This window comes from Dermacentor silvarum, chromosome 2 (genome assembly GCF_013339745.2).
Source record: "Dermacentor silvarum isolate Dsil-2018 chromosome 2, BIME_Dsil_1.4, whole genome shotgun sequence".
NCBI classification, from domain to species: domain Eukaryota; kingdom Metazoa; phylum Arthropoda; class Arachnida; order Ixodida; family Ixodidae; genus Dermacentor; species Dermacentor silvarum.
Window position 1 is genome coordinate 114301323 of NC_051155.1, and position 24214 is coordinate 114325536.

At 44.4% G+C, this 24214-nt stretch overlaps 1 protein-coding gene across 1 annotated transcript in view; it reads right to left on the minus strand.

The window, feature by feature from the left end:
• LOC125943512 (uncharacterized) overlaps positions 1 to 24214 on the minus strand; it is a 69406-nt gene that overhangs the window by 15750 nt on the left and 29442 nt on the right. Inside the window, exons 7-14 of the mRNA XM_049662861.1 lie at positions 19721 to 19783; positions 15769 to 15834; positions 15628 to 15693; positions 14415 to 14518; positions 11502 to 11602; positions 3934 to 4055; positions 1715 to 1779; positions 499 to 658 (exon numbers count right to left, since the gene is read on the minus strand). Of these exons, the coding sequence (XP_049518818.1) occupies positions 499 to 658; positions 1715 to 1779; positions 3934 to 4055; positions 11502 to 11602; positions 14415 to 14518; positions 15628 to 15693; positions 15769 to 15834; positions 19721 to 19783 (747 nt within the window). The remainder of the gene's footprint in view (positions 1 to 498; positions 659 to 1714; positions 1780 to 3933; positions 4056 to 11501; positions 11603 to 14414; positions 14519 to 15627; positions 15694 to 15768; positions 15835 to 19720; positions 19784 to 24214) is intronic.

Genomic DNA, 24214 nt, shown 5'->3' on the forward strand with positions numbered 1-24214 from the left:
TTTTCCTTTGCGAGTCGGTGGCGGCGCGGGCCACGTCAAGTTAGCCAGATAGTGCTTAAAATGATGGCGTCGGCTGCCTCACTCGGCGTGCTGCCGTGGCCCGGCGGCGCCAGTGCTTGCTTCGTAAGTGAAATGCGCTTCTACGAGTCAGCACTCGAGCATTGGAACGCGGGCGTAGTCGTTTAAAACAAAACCATCATTCACACTGGAATGTCACAGAAGAAATTACCCCTTCAGACGACCAATTGATACGGCGAGCTTCAGAGCGGAAGTGAAAACACCGAGCAGTCACCTGAGCGAATGCTTGAACAATTGCTTTAAACACTCGTAATCGTCCCAGGAGTTCATTTTTTTTGCCTACGTACTTACATCGGTGTAATACGTTTCAAGAATGATCGTCTCGGCATGATGTACGCACTGCTCTTTGTGTTTTCTAGTCCTACACCAGGTGAATGGTCAATGAACCATTCTGACCGTCCGCTTAGTGCAAGAACGCACCTTGTACTTTTCCTCGAGCGTCTCGTCGCCGGTGAGCATGGAGTAGGCCTGGCTCTCGGTATCGATGAACTGCTTGACGTGCTCGTCCCACAGCTGCTCGTTGCCAGTCTTCAGCGCCGCCCATGTCCACATGAAGCCGCTGAAGTCGCCCGGCCGCTGGCTGAGTATTGCACAACAAAACAATCACCGCGGTGGTGAGACTGCGCTATGTTTAGTTAGAGCCTGAAGCTGCAAAACCCAAACATAACGCTCAACTACTGAACGAGAATGCGCCGTGTGCGCTCGCTTTATAGAAACGAGGCATGACCAAATTGAGCTGGCAATTTATTGTCAAATGCGGCAAGTTGGGCAGGGTAGTAAAGTTGCACTGTGAACGTAAAGTTTCATTGTGACATTCTGTTTGTGTCCTGTGTGCAAGGGGTTGTGTAACAGATCCCAATCAGTTATGGCAGACGGTACTTAGACCAGAGTGGCAGGTGTCTGAGCATCAGGCTGAGAGAGCATATTAGCTCTCTAAATGTGCTTGTTCTTCAAATGCTTCTAAACATGCCTCTTAATTTTCTTATTAAGCGAATGTTTCCAAGTTGTCATTGCTGATAAACTATTATCCTTACATATTAACGCTGTCTAATAATTTGCTATCGCAATGTGATGCTTCCCTTAGCGGGTGAAACTGCAGCACTTTTTTTCAACTTCCTGCATAAGTTTACGCGTTGGAAAAACAGGATCAGTGGTTTATCTTGTATATAGAAAGCAATGGCAAACACCTACATTGTCAAATTCTTGGCGATAGCACTTTGTCCCCATACACTACGTTTTATTTCTTAACATGTACAGCGCTTTATTTTTTACTTTCTGTATACACAACTTATGAATGTTGATGTCGACAAAAAGCCGCACAGACGCTGCTTGAGGGATCCTTGACCCCCTCTAATTTGTTGCATCAAGCAGTGAGGCTTCAGACGTACATCAATGCGCAAAAAGCAGATGCAAGAAAGCTAATGCAAACGCTACAATCCTGATAAAAATAGTGTTTTCCTTTGGTAGCGAATTGCTGTTGTAAAGAAAGAACACATCACTTCTCAACTCTACAACATACGCTGACATAGGAAAGGGCTAAAAAAGGAGGTCTGTATAGGTGGTCAAAATATGTCGTGGGAGGGGGATACTGGTAAATGTAATGGTGCAACTCAAACCACAATTCACAAGCGCTTACACTGTTTTGTATTGTTTCGCCGCCTCGCCCAGCAGGTACCAACCGTTGACGACGTCCGGAGGGGTCTGAAAGAAATGTTTCAAAGCATTATAGGTAGCTCTAAGTGCGTTACAGTGATTTTATGTGAGGCAATAATGGGCGGCATCCTTGCGCAAATTAACTCAAGGCATGTCTTCTGTTCCCGCCGCTATTAGCCCGAAATTTTGTGCTAAGCGTGACTGATTTCGAATTGACTGACGAACATGCCAGCGCCGAGATATATCCTGCATTGTCGCAGCTTGCCGTGTCATGCGTTTTGGGTTTGTGATGCTTGAGCTCCACTCTCAAAAGCAGCTTCGTTCCGAGGCTTCCAATGCGCACCGAGCCACAAAACTTTGTGGTGGGTCTTTTGTATTGGCATTACAGGCTCAGAATGCGAAACGAAGGTCTGCATTCAGAAACAATAGTCTTAAGATAATATAAGCCCCGTCTTGTTAATAGTCGGGCGTTCCGGCCAGTCGTGATGTTGGACATCTTGCTCTTACGAACGCAATGCTTCGCCCTGAAATTAGCCTGAAAAAAATGTGAACATGATACGACTCCTGTTATTTACAGACTTTTCGGCTAATTTACCACGCAGCAGGTGCTTGCCTAGTAGAGTGAAACTACCATAAAGAGCTACATTTTCATATTAAACGTATCACTCACGCGCTGGCGGCAGCTCGCCTCACGGTATTCATTTACACTTAATCTGCATTTCGAAGATATAGCACTGCATCAAAGGCACCTTCAGTGGCGAAGCGCATACCACTTGCGCAAAACGACGCAACCACCCAGGGCTAAGTACTCGACATGCTAAGGTCGACACCCCCGCCCACCATTCACCCCTTGCTCTGAGACCGCACAGGCCTCCAGGATGCTCCGAACCACCATCGGGGCACTGCAAGCTCTCCGGAGGAGTAGATCTTTCTTCCTATACAGGTGACCGTGACAGCTGTACAGTCCCTGTCGGACTTTGCCTTGGAGACTGGTACAGCCGTCTCGATGCAGGCCTGTGAGGGCGGGCTGGGGCCTCCCGTCGATACTGAGGTAGTGAGTCTTTCAGAGCGCGTCGTCTTTGGCTGCGTCAGCAGGGTGCGCCCCGCCCTCTTTTGAATACATTTACCCATCTTTTCGCACCCAAGTATCGGACAAAGGACATACCTCCTTGAAATAATTCATTTGTTCGCATTAAGAAACCCAGTGATTTATAAAAAGCATTGCGAGGACACACGGTGGCGCCACCTACGGTCAGAGGCTGACTGACGCGTAAGCTACATCACGTGTGAAGGTTGAGGTTTTAGCACGTTTTAACAACTACTTCAACATAAGAGTGGCATTTTGTTTTGATTTGAACATTTCTCACGCTATATTACTAAATGCGGTGTTCTTGTGTGCCAACTTACAAAACGAAAAGAAGAAATAAATGCGAATTTCGGTTATGTTTTATAAGCGGCATGCACAAGCTAAATCGTCACTGAGTCCTGGCGGAGCCGTCCTAAAACAAGCTCGTACTACTTACTATAGAGCGCCACATTATCAATAACTGTCAAGCATGTGAACACTGGAAGCCAGTTACCATAAAGTACAGCTAGCCATTAGCCTTCACCCTCGTATTTATTGAGTTAGATTGAACACAAAATTATGTGTACTAAGACTGTAAAAATTTATTCGTAGCTCATTTCTTCATAGAATAAGTGGCGCACACACCTCTCTTGTTAGTATTAAATTCAGTTATATCGTTGTCCTTGCCCGTCTGCGTGGCAGCTGCATTATCTGCACAACTCTCTGGTGCAAATCAATTTTATACCAAAATTATAACCAGCAACAACGTCGGCGCTTAAACATTTGTAGCAGCGTTAAGTACTGTCGCCTGTGAAATGCAGTGTCTTCGAGATTAGTGTTGTATAAGACATTTACGTATGCAGTGAACCATGCCGCCCTATTCTTGCTTCTTTCGTATATGCCAGCAGTACTTCATGATAAAGACGGCACAGAACCTTGTAACTGTTTTTACACAGTGAGAACTCCAAAATGGACGAACTACGCCAAATTCGAGTTGCGTTAAGGAATAGTCAAACTTTATTATGTACAGTTAAAACCAGCGATTATGATTTATGAGCTTTCTGTATCATATAGACATGCGCTCGCAAACCTTTGTCGTACACCATATCTCACTGGAAGAATAAAACTGCTCTCACCGCCTCCATGTCCTTCCCGATGAGTGACCAAGACAAAGAGTCCAGCTTGAGTCCGTAGCACGCCATCATGGAGGGGTTCACGTACAGCGGCTTCGTGTCGTCTATCGTTATCGTCACGTCAGCTGTAGGTGCAGCATAAAAAGTATTTATTAATTATCCTATGCTGCAATTGCCAGGAAATGCACTTTGCTCCCGTTATTGCTCGACGACGCACAGTGCGACCCTGTGTTGTGAACGCGTAATATGCGGTTTTCTCTTTGACAACACTGCACCCTGCAAGCGACTGCTGATGCTTTGTCAGTGCTCAGCGCAGGGGGGGGGGGGGGGGGTATTATTGCGATAGCAATTATATGGACACTCAAAAGCAGATTTCTGCCGTCGGCGTCGCCGTCGCCGTCGCCGTGAGGAGCCGTATGACGTCAATGGAGATGAAATCGTGACCGCGCGATGATGATAAGTGGTTCTTGAGGGAAAGGGAAAGGTTGGCGCTATCTTCTGCAGCCCTTGAGGGAGCACGGCTCAGCGCCAATGACCGCGCGACGCCGAACGCTGTATGTGCGAGTGAAAGGGCGCGAGGGACGCGCTCTTTCACGGGGAGTGAACGCACGGCGGAGAACAAACGCGCGTTCCGCGCCGTGCTTGCTTAAGGGCTGCAGAAGTAGGCGTCTCTTTCCTCCTTTACAATCACCATATATGTGGAGCAAACGCGCCTTCTTCCGATGCGCGAGAGGCCGTGGGGGAGGGAAGGAAGGGGGAGGGAAGGGAGGCGACGTTTAGCTGCGGCACCAAGTGCCTATTTATATCAGAGGCTCCGGCAACAGTCACCAACGCCGCACGCATTTTGAGCGAACGCGGGCAAAACACCGACGGCGTCGACAACAGTTCTGCGCGTTGCCGGTGCTGCTGCATGTCCAAGTTTATACAGCTGATAAAGCTAATATCATTACTCCGTATAGCTCTCTACAAATTTGCTATCGCAATTGATGCTTCACCTTTCAGGTGAAACTGCGACAACTTTTTCTATAAGAGTCCACCTAGTGAACTGTCCAGTTCGGCTGTCGCAATTGGCTGCCGCCTCACGAGCGCCAAGGTGCCAGCCAGTCTTCAACTTTGTGGACCGAGAACCAATGTCTGTCGCTCTCCAAACCTACACTTTCCAGAGTTGAGAATCAAATCTGCTTTCTCCATGCATTTCAGAACCAGGCTAAGGCGCTAATTATGCTCCTCAAAAGTGCGGCCGAAAATAACACCATCATCCACGTAGCAAAGACATATTTCCCACTTTAGACCGCGGAGAATTGTGTCCATGAATGTCTCGAACGTTGCGGGCGCATTACAGAGCCCGAACGGCATAACGTTAAATTCGAATAAACCATCCGGTGTAACAAAGGCGGTCTTCTCTTTGTCGACGGGATCCACATGTATCTCTCAGGAGCCTTAACGTAGATCGAGGGACGAAAAGTAGGAGGCAGAATTTAAGCAGTCTATTACGTCGTCAATTCGCGGGAGTGAGTACACATCCTTCTTGGTAACTGCATTTAGTCGCCTCTAATCAATACAAAATCTCCACGAGCCATCTTTTTATTGCGATAGCAATTATATGGACACTCAAAAGCAGATTTCTGCCGTCGGCGTCGCCGTCGCCGTCGCCGTGAGGTTCCGTATGACGTCATTTGTAGATGAAATCGTCGCCGGGAGGGGGGTAAGTGGTTCTTGAGGGAAAGGGAAAGGTTGGCGCTATCTTCTGCAGCCCTTGAGGGAGCACCGAACGCTGTATGTGCGAGTGAAAGGGCGCGAGGGGCGCGTCTTTCACGGGGAGTGAACGCACGGCGGAGAACAAACGCGCGTTCTGCGCCATGCTCGCTTAAGGGCTGCAGAAGTAGGCGTCTCTTTTCTCCTTTACAATCACCATATATGTAGAGCAAACGCGCCTTCTTCAGACGCGCGAGAGGCCATGGGGGAGCGGGAGGGAAGGGAGGCGACGTTTAGCTGCGGCACCAAGTGCCTATTTATATCAGAGGCTCCAGCAACAGTCACCAACGTCGCACGCATTTTGAGCTAACGCGGGCAAAACGCCGATGGCGTCGACAACAGTTCGGCGTGTTGTTGCTACCAAAGCCGCTCACCTTACTTCGTATGACATTGCTGTGTTGCTATCGCATTCATTGATTCGCCCTGAGGGCGAAACTGTGACATTTTTTTCTTTACCAGGATGACAGGTGCGGCCCACGGTCTTGATTCTTGAATGATATTTTTCCTCAGCATCTCTTGTACCTGGTCCGCAATAATCTTGCGCTCTGATGAAGACACTCGGTCAGGCTTCTGCCGAAGAGGATGTGCCGATCCTGTGTCAATGCGATGACGAATACGCGAAGATGGGATAGTTGTACGGTGCTCATCTTAAGAGAAGTCGAACACGGAAGCATACTGGGATAGCAGTTGCACTTAGGTGTCCCGTTCACGTGAAGACAAAGACTTGCAGACCATGCGTAGAATTTTCTGCTCGTAAGGGCAAGTGGCTCGTCCTTGAGTGGAATCCTCGTCCCTGACGACCATCAATGAACAGCACGTGACGTCGTCGAAGACAGCAATCTTCATGTGTTAGGGAATACGCACAGGGACGGCAGAACAATTTAACGTCATCAAAAACGTGCTACCATTGTTCACAGATACGATACTATTGGGTACCAGTAGGTTTTTGTTCCCACGAGAGTCGCCAAAGGGTTTTACCACGGCGTCAAATGAAGCGTCTGTACAAGATGCAATGACGGATACCGGTGCTAAAGACCATGGAGGCAGCGTCATTCCCTCAGCAACGGCAAATGTCTTTTGTCCAGCGGGTTGTTGATCCAGGAGGTCTGATAATGACGGATCCTGACAAGCATCGACTCCAGGTTTTCCGCTATTTATCGAAAGCTCGCCGGCACCACAATTGAATGAAGCCCCGGAGGTCTGCAGAAAGTCCATTCCTAATATAACATCGTGCCTGCAGCGTTCCGAAATCACAAACTTTGTTAAACTCTTGTCCGCCAATAACACATTTACAGCACAAACGCCAAGGGGACGCAATATTTCACCGCTTACTCTGCGGAATTTAGCATGCGTGTCGAGGGAAAACATCACTTTGCATCGAAGCCGGTTCTTGAAAGAAAGGCTCATTAACTGATCTCCTAGCCCCGGTGTCCACCAGTGCCATTGTACATATACCATCAATTATCAGTTGCACTTTCTTTCTGAACATTGTAACCGCTGGAGGTATTAGTGTCGTGTCGAGTCTGGCGACCTCACCTCCATCGGCCGCGCAGTCTAGTTTCCCGGCGGCTGTGGTGAGAATGAACGTCGTCTCGGTGAAGGAGAGCGACGTTCACGTGAAGACGGTGAAGTGAGACTAGGGCTCTGAAACGGGCGAGTCGCTGCGGTGATTCTGTCGAGGACTGTTGATGGGGAAGGTCATCAACGAAGTAAAGGAGCATGGAGGCCACGAATTCTCGAAGTTAGGACGCTCGTACCACCTCGGTGCCCAAAGACACTGACGACAGAATCGAGAGATGTGTCCTGTGACACCGCAGGTATAACACACGGGAGGCTCGCGGCTAACGTTCGGGTAGGATTGGTATGTCTGTGGCTCCGAGTAGGCCGTTGCTGAACAACGGGCATATCCCTCAGCACGCTCGTGGCCGGTTTCCCGGTGGTAGTTTTGTTGCGTTCTCATTGGCCTTCTCGAGCGGTACTCCTCAACAGTCGTTGCAGCGATGAAAAGAGGAGCTGGTGGAGGATTGTAGGGATGTTGACTATCACGGAACTCATTGTTCAAGTGCGTGCGACGATGTAACTCCTAGCTAACAATCTGTTTAATTGTCGTCGTCAGATCGACTAATGGGATGTCGTCTTCAATGCTTGCAACAGATGTGACGTTTGCTATCCAGCCAAACTTCGGGATTATGCGGCGCAGTTTGAGAGCCTCAAAGGTACGTCAATGACGTATTACGTCGGTGACTGAGCCAAGGTTCTCTTTACCAATGAGGAAGTTGTAAACGTCCTCCGCGATTCCCTTCAACAAATCGCCAACTTTGTCCTCCTCTGACATGCGAGGATTGGCCGTCCTGCATAGCTTGAGCACGTTTTCGATGTAGGTCGTGCACGTCTCGCCCGGAACTTGTGCTCTTTGAAGGAGCGTTTGTTCGGCCTGCTTCTTCTTAGCGATTGAATCGCCGAAACGCTCCTTGATTTCGGACGTGAAACGATGCCACGTTGTCAGAGTTTCCTCATGGTTATCGAACCACACGAGCGACGTGTCCATCAGAAAGAAGACTACGTTGGAGAGTCGCGTTACGCTGTCCCAACGATAGTGCTTACTCACCCGTTCCTAGTGGTTAACCCATTCTTCCACGTCCTTGCCGAGCTTCCCTCCGAATGTGTGAGGCTCTACCCGATGGCGCTTACACGGACTAGCCATCGTTTGGGTCGAAGATGCCGCTGATTCCGTGCGACTGTTGGCTTCGGTGTGGGACATCTGAAACAGCGGAAGTAATGCGGCCAATCCAGTGATTCGGTGGCTTCGAGGCAACTAAGGAGGTTGGAGAACCTTGCTGTCCGTGTTGCGTGGTGGTCGGGAGTACCCAGCACCTTCCACCAAAAACTGTTACGGATGATCGATGTTTAGTCACAGATGAAGACCAGCATGGATAACAGGTCGCCACGATGTCGCCACCGAAATGTAGCCGTGGCGGCTGCTGAGTTCTTCGTTCTCCTCCTTTTCTATCTCCTCTTTGCCTTGGTATAATATATATATATATATATATATATATTATATATATATATATATATATATATATATATATATAAATGAAGTAATCGTGATGGGTAATATGCACAGGCAAAGTTCACGATGTATGTGTTAATGGCGGCCTTTAGAATGAATCACGTATACAAGTGCTGCGGACCGGTGTCAATTTGTTTTACGGGTGGTGTGAAATTTAACCTGCGGGCCTACAAACTACAAATGCCTCCAAAATAATATTTACTGAAAACGGTTGAATATATATGGCATATTTTTGTGGCAAGGTCAGTGAATGTGCATCGAAAACATCCTTTAAAAAAAAACTTTGCGCAAGGGGTCGAAAGTGTTACATCACCATTTTACGGTATATTTCCCAGTGGCCCTGTGTAACCCTATATCTACCACAAGTCTCATATCTTGAAATTATGAGACACGTTATGGGTTTCGCGTTGCCAAAATTTTAATTGTTTTGCCGCTTGTGCAATAAAATACGTAATCAAAAACTTCCAAGCGTATGTGATTGAATGGCGCAAAATTTCCAACGCATCCACGAACTAACTAAAAATGCTACCAAAATCAAGCTTACTGAAATTGGGATGACTATTATGACAAAGCTGTGTGGGACGTTTAAGGCGTTGTAATGAAAAACAGTTTTTGCAAATAAATTCTCATGAAAGTGTTGTATAGTGTGACGCTGTCATGATCAGCTATATACCTTTCCTTAAGTTTCGAGAGAACGGTGCTAAACAAATTTTATTTGAGCCGAAATTAGACAATGACAATCTGTTGCGAAATGTTAACAGGTGCCCTAATTAGGAGAGTTCAAATATTTACTAAAAACTCGTTATCTCCTTATTTTCATGTATCATACGAGGCTAGCAGTTGTTTTCTCCAGAGTCGGCGATAAGCTAAACATGGCACATTGTCCATACTCAGCGAGAATAATAAGAACATTATGGGTAAAACATACGAAATGGTAAAATTGCGCACAATAAATGCGACCTTCGGAAAATATTACGCGTGAAAGTGCTCCGAAGTGCTATGAGCGTGTTTTAGAAGTGGCGCCACATTTAACACGCAATCCTACCTTAAATAGAATTGACCCAAAGATAACTTTAACGAACATGAGAGCAATGCTCTCGCGAATTCCTGTACGAATGTAAAAGCACCTGGATCAAACAAAGTGTTTGTAATTTAATCCATTACCATGTGCTTGAAAACTATATATGGCCATTTCAAACGATGTTTGTCATTGTTGCAATGGAACTATGTACCAAAGAGTTTATATTTAGCGAACATAAAGGAGATGCTATGGTTTATCAATACGAAGTGTGCAGGTTAATGACAGCCGGGGCAAGAAATTATCTATTCAAGCGCTCCGTAGCGCCACATGACTGACTTTGCGAGTGGCCCGAAATTTAGCATGTGGCCCAGTGATAACTAGAAGTGCCACAAAATTCGAAAATAGCAAAACTGGCCTAGCTATAGGAAATCTGTGTGAATCAAATGCGGTTCTTGCAAGAAATTTTGCAAACAACGGTTAGAAAGTGTTACGCTGCCGTTTCCGCTACGGTTTACGTTTTGACCTGCCGAAATAACTCTGCGTTTCACGACATTAATATTGAAGAACAATACCGGGCATATAAATTGCAATATGACGCGAAACGTTAAAGTTTCTGGCCTAATTAGAAGTAGTAAAAATTTCTCGCGCCCTTGCTTTTTAGACATTTGCATGCGTTTTTGACACTTGACCGGTAAACTGGGTGAACTAAATGGGGCGCTTTCTTTGGTCACTGAAAGTAAGGACCAGATAATCAGTGGTGTACAGGCAAAGTTTAAAGTAGGTGAAGTTATTGCAGCATTTGCAATAAATAAATATTTCAAGCGCTTCGGAGCGTTTCAGGTGGTTTATGAGCACGCAGCGTTTAGCCAGTTTTCATGGCAGAACTGCAATTGCCACCAAGATAAAATTTAGCAAAAAATGGGGCAACGGCTTTTGCGAATCTGCGCATGAATAGGAACGTATAGGGATTTAATACTTCCTGCTGAAGATGTCTTATGGAAGTGTTTGAAAGTATGAAACTGTCGTTATTAGATACAGTATTCTTACCGATGTACCAAGATAACTCTACGGCACGCCATGTGTAAGTTTGGTGGAAATAGTGGTCATTATAAGTGCAATATATGACGAAAGATTACGTCACAGGTTTCGCCAAGCGAAATAAGAAAGGCACTTGTTTATATTTATTTCAAGTATGCGGCAGGATAAGGGTAATTATGTAGCGGATGTTCAAAGAATACGTACAAGCCACGACCTTTGCAGCAAATGCGTATGCCGCAAAATCCCATATAGTGCAAATTTGAGGAATATATTGGCCGGTCGTCGCGCGATGCAAAAATTTGTGAAGAAGTCTGCAAGTAAAATTTGTATGGATGAATTTTAACAAGTCTTCGACAGCGGTTACACGCGGTCCAGATTTAAAACAAACCAGTCATACACTGACAACCTTTTTGAACACTTTATTTGATTAGAGGCAATAGACATTGTCATTGAAACTGCGCCAAATAAACAGCCTCGCTGGACATTAGGTTGTAACTGTGCAGGGTGACAGAACTCCAATTCCTTTTTTATTTTTGATTTTTTGAACATCGATGGAAAACGTTACATGTTATCTAGTGGCCATTGAATTCCAAAAAAGCACAGAATATTTCATCGGTGTAAAAAACACACAGTTATGGCATTGGATGTGTTTGGCGTTACCTTCATCGACCGCGCTCATGCACCTACCGTTTGTCTTTTTCACCCAAGCAACAGCGACTGGAGTGGGCGCCCGCAGAGAGATGGCACTGTTGACGGTGGCCGTGGCGAAAGGCGTCGTAGAGTCGTCTCTGCCGAAGGCAACCCCGCAACACTGAAGTGTGTATTATAGCCACGAAAGAACTTTGGCATTGCGTTATGTGCGCTATTCGCTACGGTGGAGCCCTGCCTACAAAAGTTACTAGAGGGAACTTTGGAGTTGAGATTGTTCAGCTGCCATTGGAATGGTGGTTACTTGACGCAATTGTCTCACTTCCATGCTTGGGGCTTCAGATATTGTGACGCTATTTACAGTAATATATTTTTCTAAATATCCAATTAATCGCTCTCCAAACACAGCGTGGCAGTAGGCCTCTGCGCACATCCGTAATTATTGCGAATTCTTGAGTTTATAACACGAACACAGGTTGTCGAACATTCGTCAAATGAGTGCCATTTGAGAAAGCCGTTTGTCAGAAAGTAAATTCCTTACACAATAACGGTAAGTTCACTCCAATAACTTTTGTTATTCTATGTGCTTCGATCGAGGGCGTAGGTTTCCATAAGAAGTATAGTCCTTGCCTGAAACTCCAAAGTACATGGTCTGCGGTCATGTTTTAAGAGTCGAGGAAACTGTATTTTTTACCGTGCAGAATGTACAGGACCCGTCTTTCTTTGTATTTGGACATAAAAGAAATTCACCTCGCACCTTACGCGCAAGCCTGTATTATATCCCTGGTTATTTAACGCAGAAACCGAATGTGAAATTATGAAAAGCCTGAAGCATTTAGCGAGTTCCGTCATTTTGTGCACTAATGAGGTATTCCATTGTTTTTCCAGGCCCCTAACATCACGGGTACTTTCAGTAGGCAAGGAAGCAATTATTTCGTAATCGTTCTTAAATCACGAGAGAGAAAGTACCCCGGGCGGTGCATCTTGGTATAGCCACATCCGCAAGGCATTGTATATCAGCAGAAATACGGCGGAAATATGGCAGTAGGCTATAAAGAACGCTCTGCCGAGTTAGACGCTTATTGTTGTCACTGCAGTACATGGAAAACTTACGCATAATAATATACTCCTATTTTTTTCGCTCTTGTAAGAGTTGCCAATTTTTAAAGCGTAGTTACAAGTGCGTATTAAGCGCACGATGCCTAAATACTCGCCACAAAGCACAACCATCTTGAGCAGGTCTCTCGTACACTGCAAAATGTAACAGTGGTACTTGTTAGGCCAGCTTGACCTCCTAAATTTATCTCGTTTTCTACTCACCAAGAAATTGCACATTTCTTATTTGTAGCACATTGATCACCTTAGCCACTTTTGCTATGGATCAATTAAACAGTTGAGTAGTACAGTGGTGAACCGTACACGCCTGTTCTGTCTGTATTCGTCACTTAATTAAGCATAATACTAGTGACGGCATACAATTTGTAGAACCTAAAGTTGACGAAATGCTGATAATCGGATATTTCGCAAACTTCTGACAACGTACTTAACGGGACGACATACAGAGTGACATTTGTTCACCTGCACCAAATTTTAAATATTGCCTGTGGCAGATACCACAATTCTAAACATCGATCTAAATTACTCGATGAGGAGGCCATTAGTTCTACAAGAAATCAATATGCCTAAATGAATAATTAGCATAATTACGCTAATTAGCATTTTTCTGTAATTACATTGCGGTATATATTTCATTCTACGAATTGTAGCTGGTGAGTATGCAAGGCATTTCGATTGATAACGAATTCCCAGGACTGCACCAGTTTCGAGATAATTTTTGACGTGTCCAAAGAAATGCATTGGCGTTACGGTTACGGTTGTGTTTTAATACATAAACCGCATGTTTCCTAAAAAGTAATTCGAATAACAGTGATTTCTTATCGCCAGTTTGCCGGCGCTTTCCAAGAAACCGGTGTCATCCACAGAATTGGTTCTCAATCAATATGCCTTGTACACTCACTAGCTACAATTCGTAGATTGAAATATATGCCGCAATGTAATTATATAAAGAATGCTAATTAGCGTAATTATGTTAAATATTCAATTTGGCATTTCGATTTCTTGTAGATGTTATGGCCGGTGGCTCATTGAGTAATTGAGATCGAAGGTTAGAATTGACTATTTACAAAGTTTGGTGCAGCTAAATAAACACCGTATAGATCAGCAGAATTTATCGGTAATTTTTCGGTTTCTTTGTCAAAGATTCATTCTCGTTGGTAAACATGAAATAGCCATCCACAGTGGACCTCTATATTAGCTTAGTTCTCTTACTTATAAGAACCGTATGAGAATGCAGACTTTTCTTTTTCGTTTACGTCACCTTCAGGTAGCTCTTGCACATTATACTATAGCTTCTTCACCTGAAGCGTAATAATTTACGCTAGAATTGTGTCGGTGATTCAATTTTTATGTGTATTCTTTGCTTCCCCATATTATTCTACTAGCCCTACTTATTCAATGACTCAAATATAGACCTGCAAGGTACTTTAAAAAAACACATAAATAAATAGAATGAATTAATATTAGCCTGGTTATTCCCCTATGAATTGATGACACTCCCTGAGACACATTCGGAGGAAAAATAATAAGGTACATGTTGATTGACAGGCCACGTAGGTGTCTGGGACGCAACACGTGATGCACGAGCTAGTTTATCAAGTAAAACTAGAATACCAGGAGCATGAAGGAAGCAAGGAGTCTTAGCCCGGCTGCACAAATGAGTTTGGACTCCGGAGAGTTTAGGCAACAGCGATCGTTTCTAGGAGACAGCAAAGAAAGAAAATGGTTTCTGCAATCTGCCTATGGCACTTGCAAGCTGGCAAGGTGGTTGCATACGCTTTCTGCAAGCGAAGCGCGTAAAACAAGGGCTCAAAAAAGTACAAGACATGCGCTTACGCTTCCTTCCATGTGATCTTCTTTACGGGTGTGAGCGCCCTCTCCAGATGCTTTGTCTTGAAGGATTCTTTTACCCAGGCCTTCAGATTGTCTTTGGAAATACTCTGCGTGGGTGCATGCGTCCTGTCACCAAAGGCGTTCCACGACATACAACGACCTGTTGTCTTTATTTGGCTCTCCGCACATTACGAGCAATGGAAGCCGTTCAGTGGCAGGTATAGTTCTTAAGAAATGTAGCGTGAATTCGACCAATTTGACGCGACTTTTTTTGAAGCCACATTACACGAGAAGGCAAGTAACAAGCCGAACTAATGGGCCAGTTGGCCTGCGCAGTTTATAACGAAGCCGTAACACCAAAATATCATGTCCTCCGCCGCGGTAGTTTAGCGGCTATGGTATTGCACTGCTAAGCACGAGGTCGCGGGATCAAATCCCGGCCGAGGCATCCGAAATTCGAAGGGTGGCAATATGCACAATAGCCCGTGTCCCGTGAATTCATCATCATCATCAGCCAATTTTTATGTCCATTGCAGGACGAAGGCCTCTCTCTGCGATCTCCAATTACCAGTTTTGCGCTAGCTGATTCCAATGTCCACCTGCAAATTTCCTAATTTCATCACGCGATGCCCCGTGCATTAGGCGCACGTTAAAGATCCTCTGATGGTAAGAAATACTCCGGAGTCCCCCACTGCGGTGTGCCTCATAATCGGACCGTGGCCTTTTAACGTAAAACCGCAGAATTCAATTCAAAAGATCTTGTGCCGGTCCTACCTCTATACTTGTATGTTTGGGTACCGCTATACGGTACACAACGCCTACCATGAACTTGAAGAAAGGCTGCACAATTTAGTCTCTACGCTGGTTGTAGCTCATTCGAAGAACAGTTTCCTACAAAAATTAGTAGAAAGAACTCTGAAGCGAGTACATCGAAAGGTGTGTAGAAATATGATGGAAGTCGATAAGTATTTGCGAAAACAAATATACGTAGAAAATTGTTGCATTTACAACGCCTCGATTTTTTTTCAATGTTCCAGAGCCACTTGAGACGAAGAGGATCCCGTTTAGGCAATTTCATACACTGCCCTTCATTTCCAAACGGCCATACTTCCCCCTCCGGTACATACTATTGGCGCAGTTCCATCTACTAATTTTTTCAGGAAGCTATGCTGAGGAGTGGGGCGAAAAAACTGCTCTCCCACGCAAGGGCTCTTACCGGATCGAACGCACCCAGTTCGTCGTCAGTGGCTGTGCTCTTGAAGACGTGTGCGGTCACGTATTTCTGTGGGTGTAACGAAGTGGGCTTGTTTAATAAGATCGCAAGGACAGGAACAGCAGGCGCATGTAGTTAGCATACCTGTATCGCAAGCTGGGTGGCTGCGTCACCGAGTATGATATGCACCATACGGAAGGCCAGTAGGTCCTGCGGAGAAGATAAAAAATGTGGTTGATCCCTCTTATATAGGAATCGGTATAGAACACGAAAGTGAAACGTGTCTTCACAGAAGTAGTGTAATGTTTATTGCACATTGATATATAATGTCTATTGGTGTTTTGTGGCTAAAGCGCCCTTAGGCGTTGATGCACCCACGCTGACGCCTGGTGGCACGTCTCCTCCATCACGACTACGAACGTCGATGACCATGAGCAACCGTCGTGCATATGGAAGCTGCACTACGCTGCACACGCTAGCACAACGCGAAAGACGAATCACGTAACTGACACACTAATACAACGCGCAAGACAAAGCACGTAACTGAATCGTCACCGAGTCAAATCAGCGCGTACAGCGCGTCGTAATTGCAGCCTCTGCGATCAACTTCAGAAACATTTTCAGAGCTAATTGCGGAGGCCACGCTCCGCTGTGCTGAGTACGGTGAACGCCACCTAGGCGTTGGTAGTGCTTCTTGATGCCAGCGTCCCTTCGAATGCTGGCATCGAGGCGTCGTAGTGGAAATACTACCACCGAAGCGTTCACTGTCGGTGCGCGTTAGTGTCATAATGCAGTACTTCTCTTTTCTGCTCGTAGGCGGCGGCACCGCCCCGAGCAAGAGCGCGGGTACACGGAGGAGTGTTAGATATATAAGGCGCGTCTGTGTAGCTCTCTGCAAATGCGTTTGTGGCGCAATGGGTTAAACGCTCGGCGATCTATCGTCGCGGACCGAGAGGTCGTGGGTTCGATTTCCAAATTTTGCATGTTTGTAGAACTTTTTCTTCTGGTTTCTTTCTTTGTATTATGTTCTATGACGTATTTCCGTGACGGAAATACGTCAGTGAAGTCTTGGTGGACCCCGGCATAAAACACTTTCGTGTTAAAAATAAATTCCTTGAAGATGGCAAGAATTCGTGGCCACTGAATTTACCAGTTGGAGCATATGCGAGCATGAAATAGATACCAGACATCACTTATTCAAAGTAATTAGAAATCTAATCAGGTGAAAATGAACTGAGGACAAAGATTTTCATCGCGCAAGTGCGCCTCGTATGCGAAGGTGTAGAAATTATTCCGGCCAATTATTCTGTCCAAACGCTTGCATTGGATAGTTTGGATAATGGGAATCAGCTCGCCTAGTAAGAGACAATGTTACATGTAACATCAAAGGTTTGTCTTCCACATTTTAAAAACATAGCCATCTGCGTTTTTCTCTTTTTTGTGTTGTTCAAACAAAGTTGTAAGTCGCCTGCGACAAAAAAAAAAACATTTCTGAACCTCTTCTGGTTAATTATTGAAAAACGGAAGCACTCCTGCATCAGAAACTAAAATGCCCAGGTAGCTAAACCGTACTTACAGTTCAATTGTTCATTTAAACATTTTAATACACATGGTACGACTGCGATTGAGTAGTACGGAAGCCGCATGATCGTTTAGCTGAATTTGCCACACTTCTACCATTTTAGACAGGTCCGGCTCTAAATGTGTATATGCATTCGCATTCCATCTAATATTTCCGCAAAACTTGCGCCAAGCTTTTAGGATAACTCCAACGTGATGAAATTATATCGAGAGATTTTCGGATGAATATTGAGTCTGAGTATTTCTGTAATTTCACATCAACCTACTAGTGCTCGGGTCTAATTTTTCAATACAAACATTCGTAAATAATGAGAAAGTTATTTAGTAATATATTGACTTGCCACTTTGTTAGTGATTTGTCGTGCAAGGAACGTTCACCTCTTATGCAGTCCACCCGAGTAGGCGGAATTGCGCCATTTGCTCCAGGTGATCTTTAGAAAAGAATGTGCTCGAAATAAAAAATTACTAAATTAAATAAAAAAAGGTGTATATCACAAAAATTGGGGCAGTGGTTCCTGTATTTCTGCACTGAATATGACTTCATTATAACCGACCTACTTTCTTCACTTTGCATGACGTGCCACAAAGAATAGTTGAATGATTAGTGGCAGGGTTAACTATTTAGATAGCTTTAAATAGGTTGGGCACCAAAACTTTGCATTTACGATTAAGCAAAAGTTGGCCTCGTTCATTAACCAAACTGCAGTGATGGGCTTGGAAATAGCAGATGAAACAAAATATTAAAAAAGATCCGTTGTACGTAATCAGTTCAGGTGGAATAGTTCGGACACACCACCTTTGTTCTCTCTCCTCGATTGCGTTATACAACTGCGGAATTTCTTGAAGGGGCCGTAGTATTTAAGTTACGGTCCCAAGCCCAAGCGTAAATATAACTTGGCAAGATCGCGATGACCAGCATCATGGTTATTTACGCTCATATTTCTAGTCTCCAGGCGTATGCGAAGATTAGTTCCCTTGTTCAATTACTGCTCAGGCATAGTCTCGATCCACTCCGCTGTAAGTGTAAATCACTGTCTCACAACGTGATTTATCACGCCGCTTGCACGCATTATTTGCTGCCGCATCCACGGGTGCGTTTTAAAGGCAGCTGTGCCCAGTGTAACGACCTCAGTACTGAAATCGTACCGTACTGTGCTGATTTTTGTAGTGTCGAACATCGAAATGGTAAAGTCATACAGGCTGGTAAAGAAAGAGACGTGTATATTTAGGACTTTTTTAAACATAACGCACTATATTAAAAGAGCATTGAAAGAAACAGAACAACCAGGAGTGTAACAAACCGCTAGAACTATGCTCAATGCGTTGTTAAATAGAACAGGAGTACTAAAGCAGTTGTAGGTGGTAGAATAGCATTTCTTAGGTATTTGCACGTTTTCAGCAAGAACCGATTCACTTTACGAGGGAGCCAAATATCTGTCAAGCTCTTCCCTCTACAATTTTGTACTCGGATCAACACACCAACGTAGTCAAAGTGACGTGAATTTTTCATTGTCTTCCAGCCTATTAAACTCCAATTTAGTGGAAAAATAAGTGCATCAGGTATAGGCCCTATGTATCTTAAAGTGCAATTTGTACTTTTTATCAGTGCATATGCAAAAAGTACGAGACGACGGTAAACAGGACAAACACAAACTTCGCCCCCGACAACTTCAGTCGAAGTTACACTCAGAGCTGAGAACATAAGTTACCTTGTGTTTGCATCTATTCAGGGTGTCCCAGCTGTCACGATTCCAATTGAAAAGAAAAAAGAAAACTATAAACAGATATAAATACGTGAATAAGACTGTGCGCGTTGTTTCGACCTTGGTGATAAAATTACAGTAATTTTTAGTACTCACATTCAACTGCTTATTTATATGCACTTTTATAAATTTCATTGTTCTAATTGTCAGTATATTCAGTAGGCGGTTGTAGAGAATCGTAAAACACGTCAAAATGAGGTGTTTCAAGCAAAGAACACATCGCGTGTTTAAGTTTTACGGCAAATAGAGACAGTGTTGCGAAATATGAAAAATACTGCGTTAATGTGCACCCGTTCGCACAGAATACCTTCGCCATAAAATAGTCTCAGTGTGAAATAAAGCTTTTCATCTCGGGCTTAACGTCCAGGGCAGCGCATTTTCTTGACATGTGTATTGCTACAGCCTCCGATCAAACCTGTAACAGACTACGAGTTTATTTCCCGATATGCAAGTTAGCACTGGTTCCGTTTACACCTTGACTCCATTTGTTTTCTTTAGCTAGCCTCAATACTTAATCAGTCGCCCAACATCGCCTAACCATTCCTTCTGAGAACGGTATTGTTTTGCGGCCATCATACTTAGCCGAGGTCCACCGTACAACTACTTATCGAATACTTCAAAACCTGGGGAATACTCGCCAACAAGCATAGGCATGGACCTCTCTATCGCCTTTAGGGCCGAAACGAAGAATCACTGAGCCTGGCCTAGCAACTGCGGCAGGCATCCGTGTATACAGTCAACAGGAAGCTCACCCTTGTGCCAGGCGTCGGGTTGTCCTTCATACATTCTTTTAGATGTTCCTTGAACGCAGCTGGCTGTTTTCAAATAGAGGAATAAATACAAAAGTTAAAATGATTCTGAAGAATTTAGCCTTGTGAAACAGTGTGTGCACGTATTTCTAAAGCGGATACATACAAAATGGAGCTTGAATGCCCAGTGCAAGCAAGGTGGTGCACTGTGCAGCTCCGACCTTGCCGAGGAAAACACGGAGAATGCGGGAGAATGAAATTCAAGACGAGCGTATGTCGCCTTGAAAAAAGTCAAGCTCACTTGACGAAACATTGGCTCCTGCTCTCACCTTTTTCTCATGTTGCTCATCCATCCTTTACAGGCATTTTGGTTTAGATGCACGATTTGTATCATCATGCGCCGCTGTTGAAAGATTTTTGGACATTGCCCCAAGGAAAAAAATTGGAGGTTTGACCTGCGCTATACGGCCATGGCTGTGCTTCTTGGGCACTCAATGTAATGGTGCCCAGCAGTCTCGGTTAGCTCAGCGCTCTTTTGTGCGAAGGTTGTTGTTTCTTCCACTGGTAAACACGCTTTAAGTGCCAAAAGCACACGTGTAGTAATCTGTGCACCTAAAATTCCTCTAGCGCACCTGATGGAGGTACTTTCAAAACGCGGTGCAACATCCACTCGGTATTTTCGGCGCCTTATGGTGTCAAAATTGGGAGGCTGTGAACACTTTCCTTTCTTGCTTATTTCTCGAGCTTTGACAGTCATTAGAGCAGTTGATTTGTGGAAAAGTATTATGGGCCTTTCGCATCACCGCTGCATGTGCACATGTATATTAGATCACGTGGGTGCACCGGATGTGGTTTGTGTTTGGAAAGCTGGCTTCGGCACCACAGTATATGACCGCGAACAGAGCCGCGGGTGTTATACGCCCCGGAAAATGGGCGGCGACTGTCTGAACTGCATATGAATGGAATATTTACAAAATGTGCAGCTATTCAATTATTTGTAACGTTAAAGCTGGCATACCACATAGTAGTGCTTGTGCTATGGCGCCTGCTAGCCTTACGTAGAGCCAGTTGAATAGAGACACTGAAACTACTGTCCTTGGCAGGTTAGTTTATTCTACAGCTAACAAAGCGTAGCTCCCAAGAGTGCATGTCGAGGTGTTCGTGTCTTCATATTTCTGCAATAATGCGGTATTTATATTGCGGTATTAATTAATGCGGTATTAAATTCCTCTGGTGAATATTGAAGCTCATCCTTCTAAACTTGGCCTATAAGGTACTTGCGGGGCTGGCCCGCTCAACGTTGATTCCGTGGCAAACAAAGAAAGATGTGAAGTTTCAGAACCTGTCCTACGCTACATCAAGGATATACGGCTTCGAGGACGGGGGCACGAAGAGTACTTAATGGCAGAAAATTTATTCGTGTTTACGACGCTGCAGTTTTATAACTGCACCATATATCGATGAAACTTGTACTATGAAGTACAAGATAGCCTAAAGTGAGAAGTTTCTGGATACCACATGCTCATCGTGTTCTCCCGTCCTCGTGCTCAGCAGCGCAACGCCTTAGATATTCAAAATATGATGCAATAAAAAAGAATTTACACATAGGAAGTACATATAGACAATGCGTAAATTTAATTCTGTATAGTTTCTGAAAGACCACATGGCTGTTTGTGAAATCTTGATGTAAATTTCATCATCATCAGCAGCAGCATCAGCTTATTATTATGTCCACTGCAGGACGAAAGCCTCTCCCTGCGATCTCCAATTACCCCTGCCTTGCGCTTGCTGATTCCAATTCCCACCTGGAAATTTTCTCATTTCATCGCCCCGTCTAGTTTTCTGCCATCCTCGATTGCGCTTCCCTTCTCTTGGCACCCATTCTGTAACTCTAATGGTCCATCACTTATCTACCTTACGCATTACATGCCCGGCCCTGCTCATTTTCTTTATCTTAATTTCAAATAGAATATTCGCTATGCCTGTTTGATTTCTGATCCACACCGCTCTCTTCCTGTGTCTTAACTTCGCGCCTAACACGTTGTTTCATCGCTATTTCTGTGGTCCTTAACTTGTTCTCGACCCCCACCACTCTCTCCCTGTTTTTTACCGTTACGCCTAAAACTTTTTGTTCCATCTCTATTTGTGTGGTCCTTAAATTGTTCTCGAGCTTTGTTAACCTCCGAGTTTCTGCCCCATATGTTAGCACCGGTAGAATGCAATGATTGCACACTCTTCTTTTCAACGACAGTGGTAAGCTCCCAGTCAAGATTTCGCAATGCCTGCCGCATCAACTATAACAAATTTTTGTTCTTCTGTAACTTCTCATGAGTCCTTGTTCTCTTGCCAGACTGTTAAACATTGTCTTTGTATTCTGCATATCAACCTTCAACCGCACTCTTACACTTTCTGGGTTAACGTCCTGGATCATTTGTTGTAGTTCGTCCCCAGTGTTGCTGAACAGGACAATATCATCCGCAAATAGAAGGTTTCTGAGATATTTGCTGTTGATTCTCACTCCTTAACACTCCCAGTCTAGTGGCTTCAATACTTCTTCTAAGCATGTAGTGAATTGTATTGGAGAGATTGTGTGTCCTTGCCGGTTCTCTGTCTTCATAGGTAACTTTCTACGTTTCTTGTGGAGAACCAAGGTCTACAAAGAAATTTGCCAAGATATTCACGTAAGCCTCATGTACTCCTCGATTACGCAATGCCTCTGACTGCTGGTTATCTCTACTGGATCCAATGACTTTTCATATTCTATGAAAGCCATATAGAGAGGTTGATTGTACTCCGCAGATTTCTGGATTACCTGATTGATGACATGGATGCGACTCATCGTAGAATATTATTCCCGGAAGCCAGCCTGTTTTCTTGGTTGGCTGAAATAAGTGTTGCCCTGATTCTATTGGAAATTATCTTGGCGAATGTTTTTTACAATACTGAAAGCAAGCTAAAGGGCCTATAATTCTTAAAATCCTTCAATGCCTCCCTTCTTATGGATTAGTATAATGTTGGAATTTTTCCAGACTTGAAGAAAACGAGGTATTGAAGTGCCGCAAGCACTTGAAGCATGATATCTCCTCCGTATTTTATTAAATCGACTGTTATTCCATCTTTTCCATCAGATTTTCCCCGGATCATGTTTTGTAAGGCCCTTCTAACTTCATCGCTAGTTATAGAAGGAGCCTCTGTATCCTGTCATCACTACTTCGAATAAAGGTAGCCTGACTGATATGGGGAACTGTACAGGTCAGTAATGAATTCTTGTGCTGCTTTTACTATATCATCGAAATTGCTGGTGTTATTAGCCGGCTAATCTTTATTGAGTGCATACATCTTGCCTTGTCTTATGCCAAGTTTTCTCACTGATTTCATGCTGCGGCCATTTTTTACTGCTTCCTCAATCTTTCCCTCATACTTTCGAATATCCCTTGCTTTCTTCTTGGCGATTAGTCTTGAGAGTTCAACGAATTCTATTTGATCTCTTGAGTGGGACATTTCCATGCTTTTTCGTTTTTGTATTATGTATCTGTTACTTGGGAGAGCTTACCTACTGGTTGCCTAGTTGCCTTTACTCACAATTCAATGTAAATAAGCAGCCCATGAAAGGATGCGTTTGCAGGCACCTCAAGTAGATCACGCCACCACATTGAGGGAAACTTTCGATTGTGTTGGCAGGGCTTCTCGTCTGAATTATACCTCGTCGCCTGTGCCGGCGCGCCTGAAGGGAGTAGCAACATGGTCGTACCCTTGCGGTTACCGATTTCAATGCGTAAGCGCCATGTGAAGTCCTTCCTCTAGCGTTGGTTACATTAACTCTATGAAGGCCACTTATAGAAGCCTGCACAAAGCAAACAAATGACGCCATCTAGTTTCAGCTACACTAACTGATCGCAGAAAAGCAATGGAACAGCCGCGCGCAGTGCTTAAAGGCCAACTGCAGCGATATTTCAGTGTGGGCTAATTGTTTAAAAATAAGTAGTATAAGCCATCAAAGTAACCGTTGCAAAGCGTCAGGGCTGGTAAATGTGTAATTTTCCTATCAGCAACCTCTAAAGAACACCTAAGCAGACGACGTGGGCACCTGGTGTGATTGATGTTCCATGTCGACCCCACTGTTCCTCAGCGCGCTCGGAGGTCATGACGAGGAGTCGAACATTCAAGGTCATGCGTCACTTACGGCCAGCGATAATGCAAGCGTTTTCTTTTAATTCTTACGCATTTTTGTTGCAGTTAGCCTAAAAGAGGAAGCTTTAGCTCGATAGGTCCTCTCTAAATACACGGAAAAGGAGAAATCCCATTTTTTCGCAACGACAGCGCAGATCTTGTAGAGGGTTGTTGAATTTCAAAGGGGACGTTGTAATCTAGAAACCACATCAAGAACATCTTTCATTTCTGCAATAATCTTCTAACTTCTTTAAAATTGCATAACTTTACAAACTCAAGGATCAAGTTTACAATTCTAACTCGTCAATAAAAATTGTATCACATTTC